The sequence below is a fragment of the Fimicolochytrium jonesii genome (assembly GCF_025526975.1).
Source record: "Fimicolochytrium jonesii strain JEL569 chromosome Unknown EV422scaffold_14, whole genome shotgun sequence".
NCBI lineage: Eukaryota > Fungi > Chytridiomycota > Chytridiomycetes > Spizellomycetales > Powellomycetaceae > Fimicolochytrium > Fimicolochytrium jonesii.
This window is the reverse complement of record NW_026515681.1, coordinates 265325-287075: the sequence shown is the minus strand read 5'-3', so window position 1 is coordinate 287075 and position 21751 is coordinate 265325. Positions and strand designations below refer to the sequence as shown.

General features: G+C 57.3%; 7 protein-coding genes across 7 annotated transcripts; 2 read left to right on the top strand and 5 right to left on the bottom strand.

Moving 5' to 3' along the window:
• Window positions 1–775: 775 nt before the first annotated feature.
• Window positions 776–3025, bottom strand: EV422DRAFT_80978 (uncharacterized protein). The gene is made up of 2 exons (XM_053074417.1): window positions 1379–3025; window positions 776–1254 (listed from the first exon to the last, which is right to left on the bottom strand). Exons 1-2 carry the CDS (start codon window positions 2975–2977, stop codon window positions 1048–1050), a joined length of 1806 nt encoding a protein of 601 aa, XP_052924930.1. The 5' UTR covers window positions 2978–3025; the 3' UTR covers window positions 776–1047.
• A 3956-nt stretch (window positions 3026–6981) lies between these two features.
• EV422DRAFT_531858 (uncharacterized protein) lies at window positions 6982–8699 on the top strand. Its single transcript, XM_053070492.1, has 2 exons — window positions 6982–7882; window positions 8001–8699. Exons 1-2 carry the CDS (start codon window positions 7025–7027, stop codon window positions 8664–8666), a joined length of 1524 nt encoding a protein of 507 aa, XP_052924929.1. The 5' UTR covers window positions 6982–7024; the 3' UTR covers window positions 8667–8699.
• Window positions 8700–9539: 840 nt separating this feature from the next.
• EV422DRAFT_568109 (Golgi transport protein-like protein) lies at window positions 9540–10187 on the bottom strand (the record flags this gene model as incomplete). Its single annotated transcript, XM_053072613.1, has 3 exons — window positions 9540–9603; window positions 9705–9883; window positions 10008–10187. 3 exons carry the CDS (start codon window positions 10185–10187, stop codon window positions 9540–9542), a joined length of 423 nt encoding a protein of 140 aa, XP_052924928.1.
• Window positions 10188–11793: 1606 nt separating this feature from the next.
• Window positions 11794–14419, bottom strand: EV422DRAFT_531851 (uncharacterized protein). The gene is made up of 7 exons (XM_053070491.1): window positions 14166–14419; window positions 13967–14078; window positions 13634–13882; window positions 13487–13555; window positions 13239–13409; window positions 13008–13163; window positions 11794–12896 (listed from the first exon to the last, which is right to left on the bottom strand). Exons 2-7 carry the CDS (start codon window positions 14070–14072, stop codon window positions 12085–12087), a joined length of 1563 nt encoding a protein of 520 aa, XP_052924927.1. The 5' UTR covers window positions 14073–14078; window positions 14166–14419; the 3' UTR covers window positions 11794–12084.
• A 688-nt stretch (window positions 14420–15107) lies between these two features.
• Window positions 15108–17245, bottom strand: EV422DRAFT_568107 (endoplasmic reticulum vesicle transporter-domain-containing protein; the record flags this gene model as incomplete). The annotated part of the gene is made up of 6 exons (XM_053072612.1): window positions 15108–15269; window positions 15336–15511; window positions 15586–15856; window positions 15929–16242; window positions 16866–17024; window positions 17101–17245. 6 exons carry the CDS (start codon window positions 17243–17245, stop codon window positions 15108–15110), a joined length of 1227 nt encoding a protein of 408 aa, XP_052924926.1.
• A 1071-nt stretch (window positions 17246–18316) lies between these two features.
• Window positions 18317–20485, top strand: EV422DRAFT_531843 (uncharacterized protein). The gene is made up of 5 exons (XM_053070490.1): window positions 18317–18744; window positions 18826–19258; window positions 19349–19510; window positions 19586–20014; window positions 20118–20485. The coding sequence occupies exons 1-5, from the start codon at window positions 18347–18349 to the stop codon at window positions 20148–20150; spliced, it is 1455 nt and encodes a 484-aa protein (XP_052924925.1). The 5' UTR covers window positions 18317–18346; the 3' UTR covers window positions 20151–20485.
• Window positions 20486–21127: 642 nt separating this feature from the next.
• Window positions 21128–21719, bottom strand: EV422DRAFT_80679 (uncharacterized protein). The gene has a single exon (XM_053074412.1). The coding sequence runs from the start codon at window positions 21630–21632 to the stop codon at window positions 21222–21224; it is 411 nt and encodes a 136-aa protein (XP_052924924.1). The 5' UTR covers window positions 21633–21719; the 3' UTR covers window positions 21128–21221.
• Between the last annotated feature and the right edge of the window lie 32 nt (window positions 21720–21751).

The following is a 21751-nucleotide window of genomic DNA, read 5'->3' as shown; positions in this document are numbered from 1 at the left end:
GGATGTGCTTGATAAATCGGTTGTGTCCCCACAGGTTCTTTCCAACAGGCGAACGTACGAGCATCGGAAGCTTTACGCGACAGCCCCAAGTAAAGCCCGACCCCTTGATATCCATGCAGCAGAAGCGTTCCTTAAGTTATTCCCCGGGCTCATGCGCAGAAACTGTTCTAGGTTGGGTGATCGGATTCTGAAATCTAATTTGCAATAAGACATGCCAAAAGCATCGTATTCTGCTCCCGATCTTCCTCATATCGTAATATTTCCCGCGTGAAGACTGATAATCACGTCTGCGCCGTGGATCTCAACGGCAAGGGAAAGATTCATGTCTGCATGGAAAGCCACGCCAGGCACTGTGGCGGAGGAGGCACGGCGCTGTTGAGGATGCAGGATAGGAACTCGTTTGCGATGATGGTTGATGGGTTGCCGCGGCATCTTGCGAATGGGGAGACGTCGGCTGGTGGGGTGATGGGGAGATGAAGAGAAATGCAGACTGCGGGACTTCAACTTGGTGTGTGCGCGAATCAAGAGAACCGAAAAGCGTGGCCGGATCTGCAAAGACGATGTGAGAGCAACCGGAGACTCGTGCAGGATGTGCAGGGCGGTTCCTGATGCACCTCCCCTCGCATCCCGCACGACGCTCCGGTTCGCTCTCTTATCGAACGGATACATGAGGCCCCTACTCGCACAGCCACCCAGTAGCCGTTCAGCCACCCGTGGTCATCGTCTACGCCGCATCGAGGTTTTGTTTTTCCAGAGCGAACATGCAACGGTTGAGGGCAGCGATAATCATCCCGAGTGGAATGGAGATATTTGAATCGTATAAAGTCCATAAACATTTCGGTACATGAGCATGTGCACAACACAGAGGAAAGATGCTACATCAAGAAAAAGCAAAGCAAATACACAAACACAAAGAAAACCGTCCGCCAAAACACAGAAAAGTACACTATGCACAAAGACAAACAACAGCCACAAATATACACGCAAAAAGGGGTCGGCCTCATATGCACATCCCCCCCCCCCCAATAATGCCCCCATGTCGGCTCCTCATCGTCTCGGCACGCTAATCTCCGCATGATCCCACTCACTCGGCTCTACCGGCCTCATCATCGGGGGCGGCTGAGCCCACGGGTCGCGAGACCAAGGGTCGCTGGGCGTGTGGAATGAGGTCGTGGGCGTTGAGGTGTCGGTGGAGGTTGGGGCGTAAGGGTGCGGGAGGGTGGTTGTGGGAAGGCGGCGGAAGCGGCGGGCGGACTGTGGGGTGTGGAGACAGATGGGGGTGCAGGTTAGTGGGGGGTCTTTGACAGACGGATTGAACGAATGATGGGAAGAAGGGAGGGAGGGAGGGGGGGGGATTGAGACACAGCACAGTACGTACCCTCAGTCTCCACCACCTAACAACAAACACGCTGACGCCAGCTACGATGACGGCGCAGACGACGAACCCGATGAGTTGCGATACGTGAGTTGTTGTCCTTTCGTCGGGTGTTATGCCTGCCCCCGGGGCCGTGGTTGCGCCGTCGTCTGCGGCGATGAGGATCTTGTCTTCTTGCGCACCAAGGAAGGCTGGGAGGGCTGCTGGCGACGCGGAGGGTGAGGCGATGGGGAGTCGGGTGGGGATTGTGGATTTTAGGTCCGAGGCTGGTGAGGCCGTCGGTGCCGCGTTCTCTTCCTCGTCCTCAATCGTCTCATCCGCAGCCTGCGTCGCCTGAACCGCAGCGACGACACCCGTCGGCAGCACATCCACCACCTCCTCGTGCTTCTGCTCCACAACATCAACCGTAAACTGCGCCGCGGGTGCCGGTGCCGTACGCGTAAGGAGGTAATCCAGCGTGCGTTCGGTGGTCGGTTCCGCTTCCGGAGACGGCCAGGGCTCTAGGGAGGGGAAGGGCGGTTCGTAGTCCGAGTTTAGATCCGTGTCCGAGTCCAGCGTTACGTCATCGACTGCGGCGGTGGCTGCTGATGGTGAAGGCGATGCGACTGCAGCGGTGAGCGGGTCGACTGACGGAGCTTCGACGTTGATGTCGAGATTAATTGGTGCTACGGCTGGGATGTTGAGGACGGGAGGAGCGGTGGCTTGCGCCGCGGTTGGGATTGTGGACGGGTCGGGCAAAGTGGGAGGTGCGGGTGAAGGCGCTGCTGGGCTTTCAACGACGTCGTTTATGCGGTCGTCATCGGATTTGATGTTGTCGTTGGGTTCATCGGTATCGTCATCAAGTCGCTGGCTATGATCTGTGTCTTCAATGGGTTTATCGTCGACGAGTGGTGCCTCAACGGGCCTAGGTGCATTGATGGGCTTATCATCATCAACCTTGATTTCGTTGTCGTCATCGCCGATGACTTTCCCATGATGTTTCTTACCAGGGACATTTCCTAGTCCCGGACCATCATCAAGTTTCGCAGGCGGAGGCACTCCAGCCTTCTTCGGGCCCTTTACACGTCCACCCACCGGCGCATCATCCATACCCGTATGCGGCTGCACTCCCGGCAGCCTCACATCATCCTCCTCAACCTCCACCTCAAAGTCGTCAACAGGGTCCTTCCGCGCCTGCAGCCTTCGACGCGGACGAAAGTTCTCTCTCCGGTTTTGTCCTGGGTTGGGGTCAGGTTTCGCGTCTCGTGGTACGACCCCGATCCCGCCGATAGTGATGACAGGGATACTAATCGGGCCGATGCGGATCGGGAGGAAGTTGTTTGTTGGTTTTGTTGTCTGGGCTGCCACGGGAGCCGCGATGGGGGGCGACGGGTTGTCTTCGCGAGCATCGATGTTGTTGCGGCGATGCTCGATGGCGGCGGGGAGGCCGATGACGACGCCGCCTGGGCCGCCGCGGATGGGTGGGAGGCGGATGGGGACGGTTGAAGGGGTTGGGGAGGGGGTGTCGGAGGGAGCGGGTTGGGCGGTGACGAGGGTGAAGTGAAGCAAGGTGAAGAGGGCGACGAGGAGGGGACGCGTTGCCCTGTCGGTGTGGTACCGCATTTTTTTATGTGATGGGTGTGCGAAGTGCTGTGACCCACTTGATGGATATATGAGAATGTGCCCTGAACTACCGGCCCCACCCGCTCATCAAAGCCGACAGCGGAAATCCCAGCATGCGACCGGAACAGACGAAAACACTCACCGAACGTCGTGCGTGTTATATAGCAAGCTTCTTCTCAAGCTACACGTTCACGATTCCTACCGCTCGTTCCTTCAAACCCGAAAAGGTATGCCTTCCCTTTTCGTATACGCAAAAGTATTTGGTATGAACAAAAACACCGCTAACGCTGGCGGTCGATCTTACACTTCTTCTTATATATATACAAGCGCGAGCTCCAAAACCGTTGCGTCTACGACTCGTGTGTGTTACAGCCTAACTAGGTACAATAATGCACCGCTATGGATCCGGCGGCGGCTACATACTTCGATGGCCGTTTCTTGGGTTCATCTTTTAAACAGCGCAAGGGGCATTCCTTCTTTCCCGCTCGTCAGACCCGAAAGAACGAGAGAAAGGGAAAACGCGTCGCGTCGCAGGCGCCGGAAGGTCCTCAACGCGTGCTTCTTTACCCCTTTTTGTCCCCTTCTTGGCCTTCTGTTGTCGATGGCCTTCTTCCGCGAGATAGATACTGACGTGTGAAAAACGATGGATGGAAAACCACATGTGGTATTAGCCGCCCATGACTCCATCGTCGTCATGTCATATTCACTTGCCTGAAACCCCGAACTTTGGTGATGAACGAGAAAACCTTAAGCGCCCCGCTCATCTCTACGCTAACCCGTCCGTATGTTTCCACAGCGACGCACAATGCGCGGGTTGGCGAACTTGGGAGCCCGCCCGCCATCAGGTATAGTGGCGGTTCAGGCTATCGCCTTCATCTGAAATATGCATATGTGCGGTACGTTCGGAAGCACATTCGGGGGCCCGACTTTCGTATGGATGTCGGATGTAGATAGGTGCAGATGTATAGCTGTGAACAGCAGTTTCAGAGTCTTGGTTTGCGATAACTCCTTGATTCCTCTCACGCAGTTCGGCTATGATGGACAAAAGCATAGGGGCAATCTTATAACCATGGAAAAGTCCAATTTGGACCTAACTGATGAAAAGCAACGACTCCAAAAGCGAGAATGTTCGGAGTGCTTTTCCCAAGACCATCAGGTCCCCATTTACCGCAAATATATACAAGAAGCGGTAGCGTCGTTTACACCCCAATAGACTTTCCTACCAACCCACCCCTTCAACGTGCACCCCCACCACACCCACATCCCTACGCCGCCTCCCCACCCTTCTCCTTAGTCCGATCCTTAACCGTATAACTCCCATAATCCTTCTGCGCGTCAAACACCTCCCAGCGGCTCGCAGGGAAGATATGTTTGTTCTTTTCGTACCAGGCGCGTTCGAGGATTTTTGCTGCTTACATATGGGGGCGTAGGGGCGGCAATGGCTTGACTTGGTTTGACTTGGCTTGACTACGTAGACACCGTGGCCAGACCACCGGGTGGTCAAGAGGGTGGTGATCAAACCAAGTCGTGGCCAGCCACGGCTTGCCGGTGGTTAACCATGGTTAAGCTTACATAAGAATCTGACAGTCTCCTTTGACAGATTTATATACAATGGGCTTAGAAGGGAATGTAACCCTAAACCTAACCCTGCCAAATCATCGCAGTCATCGCAGTAATCTTGGTTAACCGGTTAACCGGTGGTCAAGCCATGACTTGCCACTTTGTAGCCAAGTCAACTGATGGCTTGCTACTTTGCTAGCCAAACCGTAGCCTAGTCAGACCGCGCCATGGCTTGACCACGGTTAACCTGACCATCTGCCGCCCCTATCTTCAAGCTCGGAATCGTTTGAATCGTTTGAATCCATCTTCAAGCTCCGATCTGTGATTTGTGACCACCGATTTAAATTGAGTGTAATAGTTTGCACGTGATTTAGCCGTGTGAGGAACCCCCGTCCATTGTTCGACAAATGGTTTCGAGGCCACGGTCCAAGCTTTCTTCAGGAACCCATTTTGGTTGTTGGTACGGTTACGCAAGGGAGACGGGTACCGGTGGGATTGGGGATGGTTGGCATTGCGGCCGAACGCCCCGTCCCCCGTCCCCCCTTATCGCGGCGCGCGTTTCACAAGAGGCGCGGGCGTCGTATAACTCCTCACACGACATCGCACACGCCGCATATGGGAGGGACAAGTGACTGTCCCCCCCCCTCCTCCTCCTCCCTTCTGGTTGATGGTTGTGGATCGGGGACGCCTTTTGCAAGACCATACAGTGTGGAGAGACTTGGAGTTTGGAGTTACAACCGGCGCGCGTGTCAGTGTGGGGGGGGGGGGGGGGGAGGTTAGTTTGGGGGGGCCTGTGACTTTTTGTTCCGCTGGGGGTTCTCACTCCGAGAGAGAGTTAGCCAAGCGCCTCGTTTCCTAAACACCATGGCTGATTAGAGGGCCTAATCAAATTGCGAGGGAACCCGTGGTAGCCGTTATCTGAGTGATTACTACTCCTACTACAGTACTGTACCATGTATGGAGGGAGGGAGGAATTACTTTCCTTTTGCACAGAAAGCCTTTTCGCTCCAGGCAAGGAGGCAAGCACCAACAAGCAGCGGGAAAGAATACATGCCCATAGTCCATGGGATATCGCTCACTCACAGACAGACAGACAGACAGACAGATATCACTCCTTGCGACAGACAGGCACTCTCTCGCTCTCTCTCGCTGCTCTCGTCTCTCGCACCTCCAACCGTCTCACTCCGTCTCCTCCCTCGTCCTTCTTCCCTTCCCCTTCCCTTCCTTCCTTCCTTCCTTCCTTCGTCGGCAAAAGACTCCCTTGCTCCCTTTAGCACGCCCTCTCGCTCAGACAACCGCAAACACTCTCACGGGTCGGCATCTTTCCTCGACAACGACGACAACGCGGATAATACTCGTCGGCTGAGTGTTCGGAAGTAGAGCAAAACTTACAGAGAGAGACAGAGACAGAAAGACAGACAGAGAAAGAGAGAGACAGAGAGAGACACAGAGAGAGCATCGCAACGAAAGGGAAAAATGTCCACTTCCTTGCACGGTGGCCCCGTCGTCACTTCGGGCTACGTTGCTGCCGAAGGTCACCATCACCACAACATGCGGAGTAACAACGCCCCAACGACAGCGACGAAAGGGAACGAGAGCAGGCCTCTCGCCAATAGCAACAACAGCAGTAGTCAGCAGCAACCCATGGACGACTACTCCCAAATGTCTCACAACAACAATAATATCTCCGCCAGGCGAGCCTCGCACTCCCGCAAACTCTCCCTTTCCAACCCACTCCCCTTCACCCTCGATGTCCTCGACACCCTCAACTTTCTCGGCGGAAGCGCAACAACGCGGCCACGGAGACCCTCGTTTGGGGGCACTCTTTCCCTCGGCGGGATAGACCTCATCACTACCAACACAGGGAACGTAGAGGATACAGCCCACAATTTCGGTGGTGAAGGTGGTCACGGACCCGCCAGTGGGGGTGTGATGAGCAGCTCCTCAATTTCACAGCTAGAGTCGCAGTTCTGTAAGGATTTTGAGTGCTGCGGCGCCCACTTTCCGTCGCTGCATGAACTGCTTGCTCACTACGAGACCGTGCACGTGAATGTCAATACCTGGGGCGGCGAGATTGCTACCACAACCGCTTACTCCATGCTGGACGCTCCACCCGGCGCTGTCGACTATGACGCCCTTGACGGCTTTGTCCATACGAAAGGCGCTGGAGTCGCTCACAACGTCGCCCAACATTTACCGCAAGCCTTGGAGACGATCAAGGAGGAAGACGAGGCATCTGGAAACGCCCCAAAGATCTCGTATGCGCCCGTGTCTCTCCCATTAAGCAGCATAAGCGTCCCATCACAGGCACCATCGTCGCCATACATCTCCATGATCGGTGAAGGTATACGACAGTTGCAACTACATGAACCCTCTGCGCACGATGCGGCGTACCAACAACAACAACAACAACATACGTACATGGACTCGGCAAACAGCGGGGCTTTGGCAAGTTCGAAACGGCCCCGTGCTCCGTCGCTTGTGGAGATGAACCTGCCGATGGACGATGGGAAGAAGTTGCGTGCGGCTGCGAATGTCGGACGGCTGATTGCTAAACCCGCCGGTACTGCTGCCGCCGTGGGTGCTGCTAAACCAGCTGCGCCCGAATCGGCCAAGGACAAGACAGCCAATGCGAACGCGAACGGGAACGCGCAGAACGCAGCACCGACGGCAGCAGGCCAACGGAACACTGGCCTGACATCACAGTCAGATCAATCCGACGCTTCCAGCTTCTCCGCAACACCATCACCGCCCTTCAACGATTTCGGCGTCCCCCGGCACTACAACGGACCCTCGGCCGTAACCCACAACCCATACCACCCTTCCCCCCTCCAAGTCCAACACCCCATCCAGGGCTCCGACACCGGCATCGCATACAACGCCACCGGTCTCTTCATCCCGCACCTCGCCAACTCCCCCCACCAGCAACACCAGCGACCCCAACAACATCAACAACAACAAGAACAACAGCAGTTCCGGTTACAGGACGACGGCAACCAACAAGCCCACCCCTCCCCCCTCATGCCCACCCACCCCATGCTGTACGCCCCACAACCCCGCCACGCAGCCTTCTCTGACATCCAACGATCAAACACCCCGCCTGTCTTTCCCGCTCAACATCATTTTCAGATTGAAGCACCCGTGAGACCGACGAGCACACCGGTGGATGGCTCGTTTCAGCAGCAGCAGCAGCAGCAGCAGCAGCAGCAGATGTATGCGCAGCAGCAGTGGGGGTATGAGCAGCAGCAGCAGCAGGGACAAGGACAGGGAGGGGACGAGGGGTACGCGCAGGGTGCGGCGACCCCGGGGAAGAAGTATAAGTGCCCGAAGCCGTTTTGTAGCAAGGTAAGCGTCAGCACAGTATGCCGGACTGTGGATGTAAGCACGAGGCTGACATCGTTCCCCTCTCTCTCTCTCTCTCTCTCTCTCTCTCTCTCCCTCTCTATCTCTCTCATGTCCGCAGGTCTACAAAAACTCCAACGGCCTAAAATACCACCTCGAGCACGGCAACTGCGAGCTCGACTACGAGCACCACGCCGCCGCCTCCTCGGCCATGTCCTCCCAAGGCTCGCCACTCCTCTCCGCCGCCACACCCGCCCCGCACCCCAACCACCCGCGCACGTCCTCCCCCTCCCCCTCCGACTACATGCACCCCTCCCCAGCAATGCCCCACGCCAACATGGGAGCAGCAGCAGCAGCAGCAGCGGCGCACCCGGAATTCGCAACCCCGTATTATCTCCCCCCCAACTCCCCGCACACCTCCACTCTCTACACCCACCAACTCGACCCGCACAACCACAACCACCCATACAACACCCACCCGCAACAACACCCCAACTACCCCTACGCCGCGCTCCAAGGCCAGCAACAATTCACCCCGGCCCCCTACCTCCCCTTCACATCCAACCTCCCCCTCTTCTCGCCCTTGGGCCTCTCCCAGCTCTCCCCGGGCCTCGCAGCCGCCCACGCGCAGGACATCAAGATCGCGCTAAGACCGTACTGGTGCCGCGTGCAGGGGTGTGGGAAGAAGTACAAGAACCTGAACGGCCTGAAGTACCACGCGAAGGTGTGCCATAAGGACATGGATTTCAAGACGGAGGTGAAGGGACACACGAGTATGAATCTGTAGATGTGTGTGTGTGGGGGGGGGGGGGAGGGGGGGCCGGGGGGGGGGGGGGGGCAGGGGGGGGACAGGGGGAATAGAGCGTACTTTAGTTGGTAGGACTTTTTTTTTTATGGTAGAGACATTTGGCCGGTAGCGTCGTAGAACATTAGGGATCTCCCTCTCCTCCCCACTTTGTTTTTCTTGTATACTTTGTTATTCCTTTTTTCTCCCCGGCGTTTTGTTTTCTTTTATTTCTTTTCTGTAACCTTTTTTTTGGGGGGTGTGCGGCGGCGGTAATATATTGTGTGGCATGTTATGGTATGTAGTCTTCGGGTGCGGGCCGTTTTGGCGCCGTGGGTGGGGTGGTGGTTGGGCAAACGGCTGCCTTGAGCCCTCTCGATTGATTCCCCGAGGCGGACAAACCACGTCCGCGCAACAAACATCAGGCGAATGCATTACCACCCCACATACTGTCCTGCACAATACAGTAGCGCGCCTGCCTATACGCAGTTCCCCGTCTCAAACCTGGGGTCCCGTCTCGGTTTGGCTGCTGTCTGGGAAGAACGTGGCGGCTGAACGAACCCCATTCAGATGATCATGGTGCGCGCACGTTTTCCCCAAGTCGGTCTGTCCTCCAACGACACGCATGTGTTCTACCCCAAAGACCCAGGGTTCATTGAGATCGGTTTTTTCGAATTCAAAGTGGTTTGCCAGATGGGAACCCGCTTCATCAAGCACTGCACTGTTAGCGCCCCCATGTTTCCGCCCAAAAAGGATGGCAGTAGTATTTTACATGCTTTGGGATGGTAGGCTTTGCATCACATGGACCGAGACGGGGGAGAAGACAGACATGCGATAGGATGGGATATGTACAGATGCGGGTCTTGGGGGTGGGATTCATACGCCGACGTAGCGGCCTACGATCCCGCGGACGAAGCCATAGATCGTCGGAATGAACGGGCTGAGGGCGGAGACGGGGTCGGTTAGTCCAGTCAGCCAAACTTGTCGTACGCCTCAATCAAACCCCCCTATCTCCGTAACGCCCCCGAAAACAATACTCACCCGAACAGATTCACAACCCCAACCCCTTCCAACACCAGCCCCACAAACGGCCATTTGACGAGGACGAGCACGATGCCGGTGAGAAGCGACGCGGTGCTTAGCCGTCGGTCGGCGCGGGAAAAGAAGCCAATTGTGCGCGTCGGGCCCAGGAGGAGGGGGAGGCCTAGGAGGAAGAGGATCTGCGGGCGAGGGGGTGTTAGATGGGATCTGGGGGGAGGCATGGGACGGGAACCGAGGGGGATGGGGTGGGAGGGGGGGGAGTGCGATGGGAGGATCATGGGGGGCATAGGATACGATACGCACGTTGCCGACGGCCATGAGGCCCTTGTCGAGGAGGAGCATGACACCGAGAGCGAAGAAGAGGGCGCCGGCTGCTATGGACGCTGCTCCGAACTCTGTGGAGGATGAAGAGGGTGAGATACGGAGGTTTTGGTATGGCTTCTTCGTAGGGGTATTCGTGTCCTGTGCTCGATTGGAGCCCATGCTGCGAGTATATATCGTTCTACGATTCTCCCCCCATCTTCGCTTTCTATAGTCTCACATGACCCTTCGGATACCTGACTCTCTATCGCAGCTTCTCGTATCCCCTCGTTATCAAGGAAAGAATGCGTACTTCTCTGCTCCTCTGGACCGACCTCATTCTCGACACCATCCGCCTCCTCGCAAACAGCCAATCCCTTGTCCCTACTCCACCCCCACAAAACTCACGTTGCATTCCCGAAAGCATTTTGGAGTGGGTTTTTTTTGGCCCGAGGGGGAGACTAGACTGGGTGGTTTGAGGTGTTTGAGGAAGCAAGGTGCTCTAGGAGTCCGGGGGGGGGGGGGGGGGGGGGGGGGGCGTGCTCGATTGTGCTACGTGCGTCGTTCTCCCAAACACCTGCAGCGATTGCGAGAAAGGCTACACGTCAGAGAAGCGCTCCCTCACACGCGCCCATCAGTTCGACGCGTTTGGCTTCGTCTTGCATGTAAATACCCTAACCCATGTATTCCCTCCAAATATCGGAAACTTACGGCAGGCTTTGATAGCGCTAGAGGAAAAGCAAGCGGATATGTGCTGGCGCACGGCCGAACGGCTTCGGATTGTGGCTGGTTAGAAGCGAGCAAGCATACGGAGCTCTCTCCGATCCTCAGAAACTCTCGGAGGACCCAGCTCAAAGTATTCAAGGGTGGCATGGGTAGGTACTGGATATCCAGCTTCTTCTCGGGTACCATGTTCTCCCGCGTGCGATTCGAGCTCTTCTTGTACACCGGCTTGCCCTTTCGACGTGCGTATGTTGTAGGCTCTCCTGCGGTCGTGTACGGGCGCGACGATAGCCCCCTTTTCGTGCCCTTGTTCTCTTTTTCGTTTTTCTCCCCCCAGATCCCCATCGCCGTGCGAGTCTCGAGCATCGCACGAAGGTAGGAGTTTCTTTTCGATATCGTATGCGACGTCGTTGTCGGCGCTGTCGTCGGTAGGTGCGCTTCGAGCGTGCGCATACGATATCGAAAGCAAACTCCTACCTTCGGCTTCGGACGCTCGCACAGCGGTACCCCCATTTTCTATACCTTTTTCAATACGCAAGTTCGAACCCTGATGGGAGCGTTTGCTCCGGGTGTTTTTCAAAAAGGAAAACGAACTACTCTGTGCTATGCCAAGACAATAAAAAATCCGAACCAAAGCGCCTGAAGTAGCCGCATTCCTGAGATGGGGGAGTGTTGTGCATGGATCTCAGAAAGCAGCTGCGATGGGTCCGGGTAAGCGTTTTGTCTTGGCAGACTGACCGCACAACAATTAGAAGAAGTTTACGTAGCTTTCCCTGGTGAAGCTGCTACGGTTACCACTCCTGTACTGCACCCTACTTCACAAGTTTCATTACAATCATACTCATGTTGAGGGCCGCCGAAACATGCTACGGAAGTTTTATGGTTTTGCAATTTCGACGAGAGCAGTGATTGACGGGCTCGCGACGCGCTTCTCGGTGGCTCGCTGTCTGACTGAGAGGGGCGTGTGGAGAGTGACAGGCTGACGTAATCCTCGCCGCCTGTTTTGGATACTGTCAATTTGGATGCTTCCAGGCGACCTTCCTCCCTCTGTGTCTTCTGTTTGCGGCCGCTGTTTCTAGGCACCTCGCACCCCAAAAACTCAACGAACGCCGACTGACATCAGCCATTGTGTGAAGGATCATCCCACCATGGCATCAACAGTCAGCTTCGCAACCGACCTCCCCGCAGGGCCGGACAAAACCCCACCCTTCACCCACACCGGCCGACGCAAAATATCCCGCTCCAAATCTTTCGGCACCGGTATGGCCGCCTACGCCAGCAACACCCTCAAACCCGACCCCTCCCAATACACTCCCCGCGGTGCGACAACCTCCATCGATGGCGCCGACACCGACACCTACACCCGCCCGCACACCCATCGCTCAGCCGACAAAGTCACCGCCCCGCCACCCCGCGCAACCTCCACGCAAAGGTCACGGTCACGGAGCTCGGCGAATCTGAATATGCCAGCGGTGACGTTTGGCGCCGCGACGATGGTGCCGTGGGAGGGTCCGACTGTCTCTCCGAATAGCGCTAGTGAGCCGGGCGGGAAACGGCCGACGGGCGGGTTTCGTCGATCGAGGAGTACGAGCAACTTTACGAATCCGGCGGCTTCCAAGCCGGGGAATATCGATCGCGGGGCACGAGGGAGAAGCATCGACCGGGAGCTCGATACCACGGATACCAAATCAACCTCGCCCTCCTCCACCGACGGATCCCAGTCCATCACGGCCGACACGCCAACCGACGACCCAACAGCACCACCCACAGCGACACCGAAGATCCTCAAAATCCGCCTCCCCCCCGGCCCTAAAGACGCTACCACCCCCAGCCTGGACCCCGACCGCCGCCGCGCGGGCGTCGTGCAGCGCACACCCGCCACCGCCACCTTCCAACAACAATTCTCCTTCACCCTCCTCCCTGTCATCACCGGCCCGTCAACCCTCCACCGCGTCATGCCCAAGAAGAAGAGTGAGCAGAATCCCGAGACGGCGACGGAGATCCCACCGCCGGTACTGCCGGAACAGAGCAACGCGGCACCGCCGGTGAAGAAACGACAGCGCGCGATGAGCGTGAAATTCCAGAACGAGAAGGGCGAGAAGGGCGAGAAGCCCATATGGCACCCCGGCGGCATGGATCCGGTTGCTAGGGAGGAGTATCTGCGCATGAGTAAGGCAAAACAAATCTTGCTGTTGTGGGCTGGGAGTCGGGAAGAGAGAAATGCCACCGTTCCATGGCTGACCCCCCCCCGTTCGTCTTCTCCTGCCTGTGCTCATTTAGAGGCGAAAGCGAAAGCGGTCGCCCCGCCACCCCTCCTCAAAAAGAAATCCGCGAAATGGGACGACGACGACGAAACACACCGCCGAACCGACCCCACCCCCGACGCGCCCGCAGAACCCGAGGGCGAGCATAAAGTCCGGTTCGCTCCCGACACAGGTACGGCTCCCCCATCCCATATCTGCCCCTTCCAACCCTCGTGGCGATATACTAATGATGGATGTTTTCGTTAAGACCAACGCCCCCCCTCCCGCCACCGCCAAAGCATCCACCCGTCCCCCTCCCCCGCCGCAAAAGACGACCCCATCTCCCCCGTACTGCTGTACAACCCCCCGCTACGCCCGGAACTGAGGCTGTCGAGACCGCCGAGGGCGAGGAAGATGACGTTTTTTGATGGGGATGAAGGTGCGGTTGGTTTGAGGGGGGGGGGGGGGGGGGATGAGTTGCTGGGGCTGATCTTTTTTTTCGGCTGGGGGCGTTAGGGGAGGAGAAGGAGCAGGGGGAAGTGACGCACAACCCGGCGCATAAACTACGGACCGAGTTCCTCCAAGGTAAGAAAAAAATCGCATCCCATTAAAACGAGACCCTGACCCCCCCCCCCCCCCCCCCCCCTCCCCCCCACATACCAGACTTCACAACCCTCGCCTCGGCGCACACAACCCACACCGACATCCTTACCCAGCACCACCTCCGCTCCGTCGACGCCATCGGGCTCGCGCGGGCAGGGTGGTCGGGCAAATGGGCGCCCGATCTCGTATTCGAACCCGCCGAGGTGGCGCGGATGTGTCGCACGCTGCAGACGTATTTGCAGAGCGAGGGACTCGAGGCGTGTGGGCTTGTGGGCGGCGCGGTGGGGAGGCGGATCGTTGGCGCGATTGGTGAGTTTGGGGTGGGGGGGGGGGGGGGGGGTGAGGGCTGCGGGTGGTGGTGGGTGGATGATTGATTTTCTTTTTTTTTTGAAGGGGATGGGTTACGACCCACCGAGACGCTCATCACCGATTTCAAACACCTCCTCGACACCCTCGATCGCCCACGGTACCTGTACGCAAAAGGTGTCATCGGCCACATTCACCGGTACGTACGCCCCCCCGCCTCCCCCTCCAAAAATCCCCGCAAATCGAATCTAACCAGAACCCGCCCCCCCCCGATATGTTTCCGCAGCCTGGCAACCCTCCCCCTCACCTCCCCCCCGCTCCCGCACATCGCCGCAACCCTCGCCCCGCTCCTCTTCCCCACCCGCTACCCGCGCCCCACCACCGCGTCCAAACACCCCCCACCGACACGGGACGTCTCGCAGCCGGTGTTGCGCGCGATCCCCGGGTTCCGCGACGCGGAGGCGCCTGTGCTTATTTCCCCGTTTGGGTTGAATGTCCTCGGGGCCGGGGCGAGCCCGTGGGGGGAGATGGACGAGGAGGGTGGGGAGGGGGAGGAGGAGGGGGAGGCGGAGACGGGCGGCGGGTGGGAGGATGTGGGCGTGAGATGTGTGGCGCCGTTGGAGCCGCATGCGGCTGCGGTGCAGTTTTTGGCGGAGTTTTGGGAGAGGGTTTTTGGGGATGGGCAGGCGGGGTGAATTTTGAATTTGAAGGAGGCCGAGGATGAGAGAGAGAGAGCCACTGAGGGACTTGGTCTGTGGAAAGTGAGCTGCGGGTAGAGCGTTGAGGGTAGCTAGCTTGCGTAGGCATAGGATAGACATAGGATAGGTAGCATCAGATGTTATAGGATGGACTAATGAACACTGGGGATGTAGAGGCGTTGGCAATAATGTATCCCATCTCATCCGCTAGTGCCAAAAATCCCTTTTTTGGCCATACATGTTCAGAAGACTGCAAATGGTTGCCCGTAAACCTACGGCGAAGGGAACCCCTCATGGGCATGAGAAGGGCAGACGGGGTGGGCTCTCCGTGGGTGAGTACAGTACAACCGAAGGGGCCTTGGTCTGGAGTAACGAGGGGTGGTACACAGACGGAGTACGGTCCTGTCACACATGCATCATAAAACGAAGCCAAAATCCTGTGATAGGGAAATAGCAGAGGTGTTTTGCCAGCGCCCATTTTCCCCAAGATACAACAAGTGCAGCCCAAATCGTCTCTCTCCCGCCCCCCTCTACGTACTCTTCCCCAACTCCATCTTCTGCCTCAACTGCTTCCCCGCCGTGAAAATAAACGAGTCCACAATCCCCGCTACCGTAAACACGCCCCCAACAACGGCGCAGATGTCCGTGAGGAAGTGCGAGAGGGGTTTTTGGTATTCTGTGTACATCACCAACTAAACAAGAAAATAATATCGTGAGTGCATATCACACAACGATAAAACGGGATGCGAGGACATTACCATGGGTGAAATGTCGTAGTTGAAAAAGACTCCGGGGAGGCCGCCGGTATGTGCGCTCGGGGTCGTGTCACGTTCGTGTTCGGTGACGGAGAATTGGTTGGTGCGGACATTTGTGCCGTTTAGGAAGGTGAAGCGTGTGCTGACTACTTTTAGAAAGTATTGGAACATAAAGTAGGCTGTGAAAAACAAAACCGAGGATTGTGAGTTGAGGGAGCGGGGGAACAGACAGTAGAATAATGAGAATTCTCACATTGCTTAGTACTCTTCGAAACCCCATCCAACGGATTCACAAACTCCACTTTCTTCCCAAAGCTCAGCGAATGCAGCGTATGACTGAAATCCAGATCCTTCTCCTTCAGGTACGGCGCGAGGTCGTGCACGTGCATGTTCTGCCGCGACATGGACTTGCCGGGGGCGAGGTGGAAATTGCCGGCGACTTTGTTGACTTGGAGACGGCCCCAGAGGTTGCAGCCTTCGTGCGATTGGTTGGCGACTTTTTCGGCCCAATGTTCTCTTATGCACTGGGGTGAGATGGGGGGGTGAGTTGGGACGTTATCCTATGTGTGCGATGGTGGTGGTGATGGTCAACGCACCTGCTCCCACGTCTCGGTCTTCATCCCCCACCCCTCGTTCGCATACGCCTTCTGCACCTCATCACACGTATTGCAGCATTCCTCCCCCTTTGCAGATTTCTTCCCACCCGGGGATTTGGCCCCGTAACAGCTCCCACAGTAATCGGGATCTTTGGCCTTCTCGGCGGCTTTCGAGACGGCTTTCGTGCTGTCCCCAATGTCGGATCGGCTGCCTTCTATTGGCCGCCCGGTCGGGTCCAACCGCATTTTGTAGATGGTCGAATCCACGTCGTTCTGGTGCTCGCCTGCGACATCCATCACGTCGATGCTCAAAACTGGGAGAGTTGGAACGTTCATGAGTGTGACCATCATTAAACACCACCATCTCCGAAGCGATGGTTCATTGAACGAGGGGTGGTCGAAACGATACCCTGCTCGCTCCGCTCGCGCCGAGGATGTTAGGCTGCGTAGGCGTAGCTCGCTTTGCTCACTAAAAGAGGTGACGCTGACTGAGGCTCGCTAAGGACCGTGGTTAGGGGAAGCATTGCGCCTTTGGCCCGCTTCGCTCGCGTAAGGCGTTTGCGATGGTCGCGCTCGCTATCGCTCAGGCTCCCATGGCAAACCAGAAGGCGTTCGCTCTGTTCGGCCTGTCGGTCTCGTCTCCCAGACCGAACCATCCCTGCAACGAGCGAAACCACCATCGCTCGCTTTCGCTCGCGGCTCGCATGGCTCACACCTCAAGCATTCCTGGGCCTACAGCCCAGTTGTCGCTCGCTATAGCACGCCTTCTGCACGCTGTCGCTCGGAACCCTCAAGCAATCTGCCCCCTGTCCCTCGGATTCTCAAGCATTCTCCTCGCTATCGCTCGCGACCTCAAGATCTCCTGGTCCTTACGGCCCAGTCCTCGAGCACCCGCTCGCTCGCGCTCCCTCCCTCCCTCCGGTGGGGCGATACTTACGATAGCAAGGCACATGAGGCAGAGAGACATTCAGATTAATTGTCATCTTTTCATTCCTAGCTTTATCGACCTCCAGACTTGGCTGCATAGTGACAGTCCTCCAGTCTATGAATTCGGACAGCAACAGGAGGGCAATGACAGCCGCTGAGGCCAAAGTCACTGTTGAGTGGAATAAGTTAGCCACCCGTTTGTGAGAACCCCCTTGACAGTCCTTTTCTCCTCTTTTTTTTCCTACCTATCGCGCCCGAAGTAGTTTTTATGCGAAAGTCTTCGATAGGCTTCGCATAAGCGTCAAAACCCTTGAACCTCTCTAGGAGCGAAGGTTCCCCGCCACCTCCGCTGCCGCCGCCTCCGCCGGCTGCCCGTCTCCGTAATGACATGTTCACTCGGTAGCAGTTGGGACCACCAGTCCAGATGGGAGGCTTGACGATTGAGAGATCTTGGGGTTAGTTTTTCACGCGAGCCTGTTTTTTGGGGAGTCTTTTGGGACGCCGCTCTCTCTCTCTCTGCGACTCTCTCGCTCAGCACATGAGGGCGGGCTGTGTGTAATGCTTCTTGTTCGGGGCGTATGATTTGAAGCTGCTTGTTATTCGCTGCTAACATACGCAGCATTCCGAGCAGTGACATACGGTTAGAGACAGTTAGAGACCGCGACGTTCCAAGTGAAGAGAGCATTACGACCTGCTCGCAACCAACGAACCGTAAACCCTATGCTGCCCGCTACCCCACACTACTGTAATCCAGTATCAGAGCCCGCCCGCAGCTACCAGCCAACGACATCCAGCCAACGGTAAGGAGAGCGCGAGCTGCAACAGTCTCCAGATATCGTCGTGAGAACTTTGCTTCTATATAGAGTCATCCCCGCCCACTTTCTTGCGCGAACAACGCCTGTCCAACATCGTGCGAGCTCCCAAGAGGCTGACCCTACCATGACCCGTAACGGGCGGGATCGCTACAATCACCACCAGCAACGCAGCTTCTCCCCACAGGGAACATCGTCTCCCACCCCGCCTCCCTCGTTACATAGCTGGACCGCGTCAGCAAGTCGCCAAAGGCAGGTGCAAAATGTCACGGCGGCCGAGGATGCTTCGGCCATGACGCTGCAGCAGTTACGATCTGTAGCTGGGGACACAAGGCAAAGCGAGGCGGAAAGAATAAAATCCATTCTGAACTTACTGGATAGCCGTTTCCCAGAGGAGGTTTGCTATGGCGTACTGGACAAACTGGCGGAGGTTTGCAAAGCAAACAATCGCGTTCAGGATGGGGATGGCGAGATCAATGGCAGGCGCGCTCAAGCACCACCAACAGAGCCTGAGAAGAACCTCACCAACGCGCTGAAACGGCTAAGAGTCGCCGACCATCCGCGGACTCGGCAGACTGAGATGACTGTGAGTATGCTTTCGTGAACCCGGTGCGCAAGGGGGAGAATGCTGTACGTGCAAAGAGATGAATGAAGACCAACCCAGATGCGACAAAAATAGATGCTACCCGAAGAGATCCTCCTCGCCATTATGCGGCATCTCGATCCATCCTCGCTCTGCCGCATGGAATCCGTCTCCCACCGCTTCTACGCCATCTGCACCGAGTACTCGCAATCACTCTGGCGGCAGCGATGCACCATCACATGGGGGATCCCTTCCACAACATCAGATCCCGCCCTACCAGGTTACTTCATCCCACGCGATGTGGATTGGAAGACGATGTTTGAGGAGCGGCATAACCTGTACACGGGGCAGAACAGGTTCCGGATGATTGCGGATATCAATGATCTGGATCAGAGGGCGAAGCGGCAGGAGTTGGTGGATGAACGGAGGCATTGTTATGCGAGGAGGCCGAGGAAGTATATTTTGCATTGTGGGCAGCCTACCACTGCTGGCAGGTAGGGAAAACGACTCTCACGTCCCCAGTTGCCTTCATTCCACACCGACGCTAAACGATCGCCCTCGAACACCCTCCACAGTGGCTACGCAGTCAACCTCCGCCTCTGTGGCCCCTACATGATCTGGATCTCCAACACCAACGTCGCCGTCTGCAAAGTCGACGGCCACACCCCGCACATCCTCGAAGGCCACACCGCCTCCGTCATCGCCCTCACAACCAACCAACGCAACCTCGTCGTTACCGCCGCCGAGGACGCCACCATGCGCATCTGGGACCTCACCACCTTGTCCTGCATACGCGTCATGCGCGGCGTCGACGTGCTGGACTGCGCGACGCATGAGAATATCCTCGTGAGCTATAACAACGATAATGTGATTGATGTGTGGGATGTGGAGACGCATACGCGGTTGAGGAAGATTGATGTGAGGAAGTTTGCGGGGGTCGAGCCGTCGGTGTTGACCAGGGAGGTCAAGATTGCGGTGTGGGGGGACCATATTGTTTGTGGGTTCGAGGTGCGTCTCACTCTCTCATATCCGTTAATCCAAACCCACCCACCCATGCACAAGCCTGTCTATGTGCTCACCCCCCACCACTCTCTGCAGAACACAGTCTTCCTCATCATCTCCCGCCTCGACGGCACCCTCACCCACACCCTCTCCGAACCCCGCCACTACCACCGCGAAGAATTCGACTCGACATCTTACCCGACCGTGCTCGCCATGTACGACAATATCCTCGTCACCCGGGGGATTCGCTGTCACGAGGTGAGTAACCATCTCCCTCCCCGTCGACCTCGTCCCCTCTCCCCTAACTGCTCTCCCTCCCTCTCTCCCCCGCAGATGTGCGTATGGGACCTAAAAGCCGGCACACTCCTCTACCGCCTATCGGAATCGATCTCCTTCCAAGCCACGATCGGGCACCCGATCCGGCCCTCGGAAGTGATCACGGACTTTACCCTCGACGCCCGCGGATCGTTCCTGATGTGCACGGTCGAGAACGAGGGCGGGGACGTGTATCTGCTGAGCTGGGATTTCAGGAAGGCGTGGTTTGAGGATGACGGGTGGGCGAGTGGCGCGGGGAACGCGGGGTTGGCGACGTGGGGGAACGGGTACACCGGCGCGTGGGGCATGGGCAATCTGGGGCCTGGCGGGGCAGGCGGCGGCGAGAGCGAGATCGTGGCGGGGTTGTGGAGGAAACGGATGGGTGTGAAGGAGCGGAGGTATGAGAAGAGGAGCTTGGAGGGCGTTGCGGGGGAGGTGCGGTTTGAGGTATGTGGACTGTGTGTGAGCCCCGAAAGTTCCCGGAACCTTTGCGGTAGAATGGAAGACTGATTGCGGTCGTGCCTCTGTTCCCCTCCCCCGGTCCATTCAGTACACGAATTTTTGGCTCTGCTACGAAACGTGAACGAGGCCAACACCCCACCCGCCCTCACGGCTCACAACAGCACCACCCGGATTCGTTCCACCCCGCCCCACTCGGGCCGTCGCCGCCCGCGCATACATCACACCGACGCAAATTGCGGTATCAAACAGTAGTACCGTCAAGGCATCCCAGCTGTAAAACACATACCCCGTCAAACCCGACAGCACCTCTCGGATACAACGAGGAGGGAATAAGGACATCTGTGAAGACGGACGGGACGGACGAGGCGTGGGGGCCCGAATGTACATACATACACACGGCGGATCCGATGCACATACATACCCTTTGTTGATTGAGTTTTGGGGGGGGGGGGGGGGATGGAATACACGCCGGATAGGGAACACAAACAAACAGTCTTTTGGGGGGGTTTGTAATGAATGGGTTTTTGTGGTTGGAGGGGGTTATGGTACAGAGTGAAGGTGCAGAAGACAGAGGTGATGCCCCACCGGGGGAACCGCACGCTCAAGGAAATTTCCACTGAATTTGTCGGGTGTATTCTCCCACCTCTTTCTTTCTTCTTCTTCTGTTCCTCAACGCCTAACTTAAGATCCCACCGACCGAACCTGCGTATGGTCACCCCCTCTGACCCCGACGATGATACATCTCCCCACCCACCCACCCGTTACTTCCCCTTCTTCTTCCCCTTCCCCTTCCCCCCCTGCCCCGCATTTGCCCCCTTGCCCCCACCCGCACCCTTCCCCCCCTTCTTCTTCTCCTTCTCCTCCTCAGCCAACAGCTCGGCCTCCAACCGCTGCCTGCGCTGCTCCTCGGTCTCGGCGGTCGGGGAGAGGGATTCCGTGCTTGTCGTCGGGGTGGTGTTCTCGTCGCTGTGAGAATGTCCATGGTGGTCGTGATCATGCCCATGGTCGTGCGAGTGGCCGTGATGGCTGTGGGATGGCTGGGCGACGGCGTTGGGGTTGTCGGCGCGCTGCGCGGCCTGTGCGAGTTGGGCTTCTTGCTGCATTTGGAGTTGCATCAGCTGGGAGGCTTCTTGGAAAATCGATTTGCCCCAGCCCGTGCGGTAGAGTTCGGCTTCTTCCATGACCTGCGGAATCAGAAGGTGCGTGCGTGGGTGAGTGGACGGAAGAGGGATGCGGGATGGGAGAGGGATGATGGGATGAGGGGAGTCGCGCGCGTTCGGCCGGCCTTGATGTGGTGCTCGCTTCGCTCGCAAAAGATCTGACGCTCGCTTAGGCTTGCTCCGCTCGGTAGTACACTAGACTCGCTGCGCTCGCCGCTCGCTAACGCTCGCGTACGCACCTCATTGATCTCGGCATCAAGTTCCTGCTCAGCATGCACCAACTTATCCAGCAAATCCTCCCCCACGGTCCCCTTATTAACCAGTTGCTGCAACGGCGGCTTCTCCTCCCTAATCTGAAAAGCCCTCTGAACATCAATAACCGCTCTCTTGATGAGCCCGGCCATCAGGATCTTCATCCCGTTCGGGTCTTCGGGGGAAAACATTTCCGCGAGCTCGTTGTATTGGGAGCGGGTTGTGTGCGCGGGGAAATAGCCGTCATCGTGGGATTCTGAAAGGGGGGTGAGTTGAGTTGTGGGGGATCGTGGGGATGTGAGGGTTGGGG

Coding starts and splice junctions, on each gene's coding strand:
- EV422DRAFT_80978 (XM_053074417.1), bottom strand. CDS start 2,977: ATGCGGTACCACACCGACAGGGCAACGCGTCCCCTCCTCGTCGCCCTC. Junction 1,255..1,378: donor TTAGGTGGTGGAGACTGAGG/GTACGTACTGTG, acceptor CACACCCCACAG/TCCGCCCGCCGCTTCCGCCG.
- EV422DRAFT_531858 (XM_053070492.1), top strand. CDS start 7,025: ATGAACCTGCCGATGGACGATGGGAAGAAGTTGCGTGCGGCTGCGAAT. Junction 7,883..8,000: donor CGAAGCCGTTTTGTAGCAAG/GTAAGCGTCAGC, acceptor TCATGTCCGCAG/GTCTACAAAAACTCCAACGG.
- EV422DRAFT_531851 (XM_053070491.1), bottom strand. CDS start 14,072: ATGTGGCCGATGACACCTTTTGCGTACAGGTACCGTGGGCGATCGAGG. Junction 13,883..13,966: donor GGTGGGTCGTAACCCATCCC/CTTCAAAAAAAA, acceptor CCCCAAACTCAC/CAATCGCGCCAACGATCCGC. Junction 13,410..13,486: donor CCCCTGCTCCTTCTCCTCCC/CTAACGCCCCCA, acceptor AACCAACCGCAC/CTTCATCCCCATCAAAAAAC.
- EV422DRAFT_531843 (XM_053070490.1), top strand. CDS start 18,347: ATGCTACCCGAAGAGATCCTCCTCGCCATTATGCGGCATCTCGATCCA. Junction 18,745..18,825: donor CAGCCTACCACTGCTGGCAG/GTAGGGAAAACG, acceptor CACCCTCCACAG/TGGCTACGCAGTCAACCTCC. Junction 20,015..20,117: donor CGGGGGAGGTGCGGTTTGAG/GTATGTGGACTG, acceptor CGGTCCATTCAG/TACACGAATTTTTGGCTCTG.
- EV422DRAFT_80679 (XM_053074412.1), bottom strand. CDS start 21,632: ATGTTTTCCCCCGAAGACCCGAACGGGATGAAGATCCTGATGGCCGGG.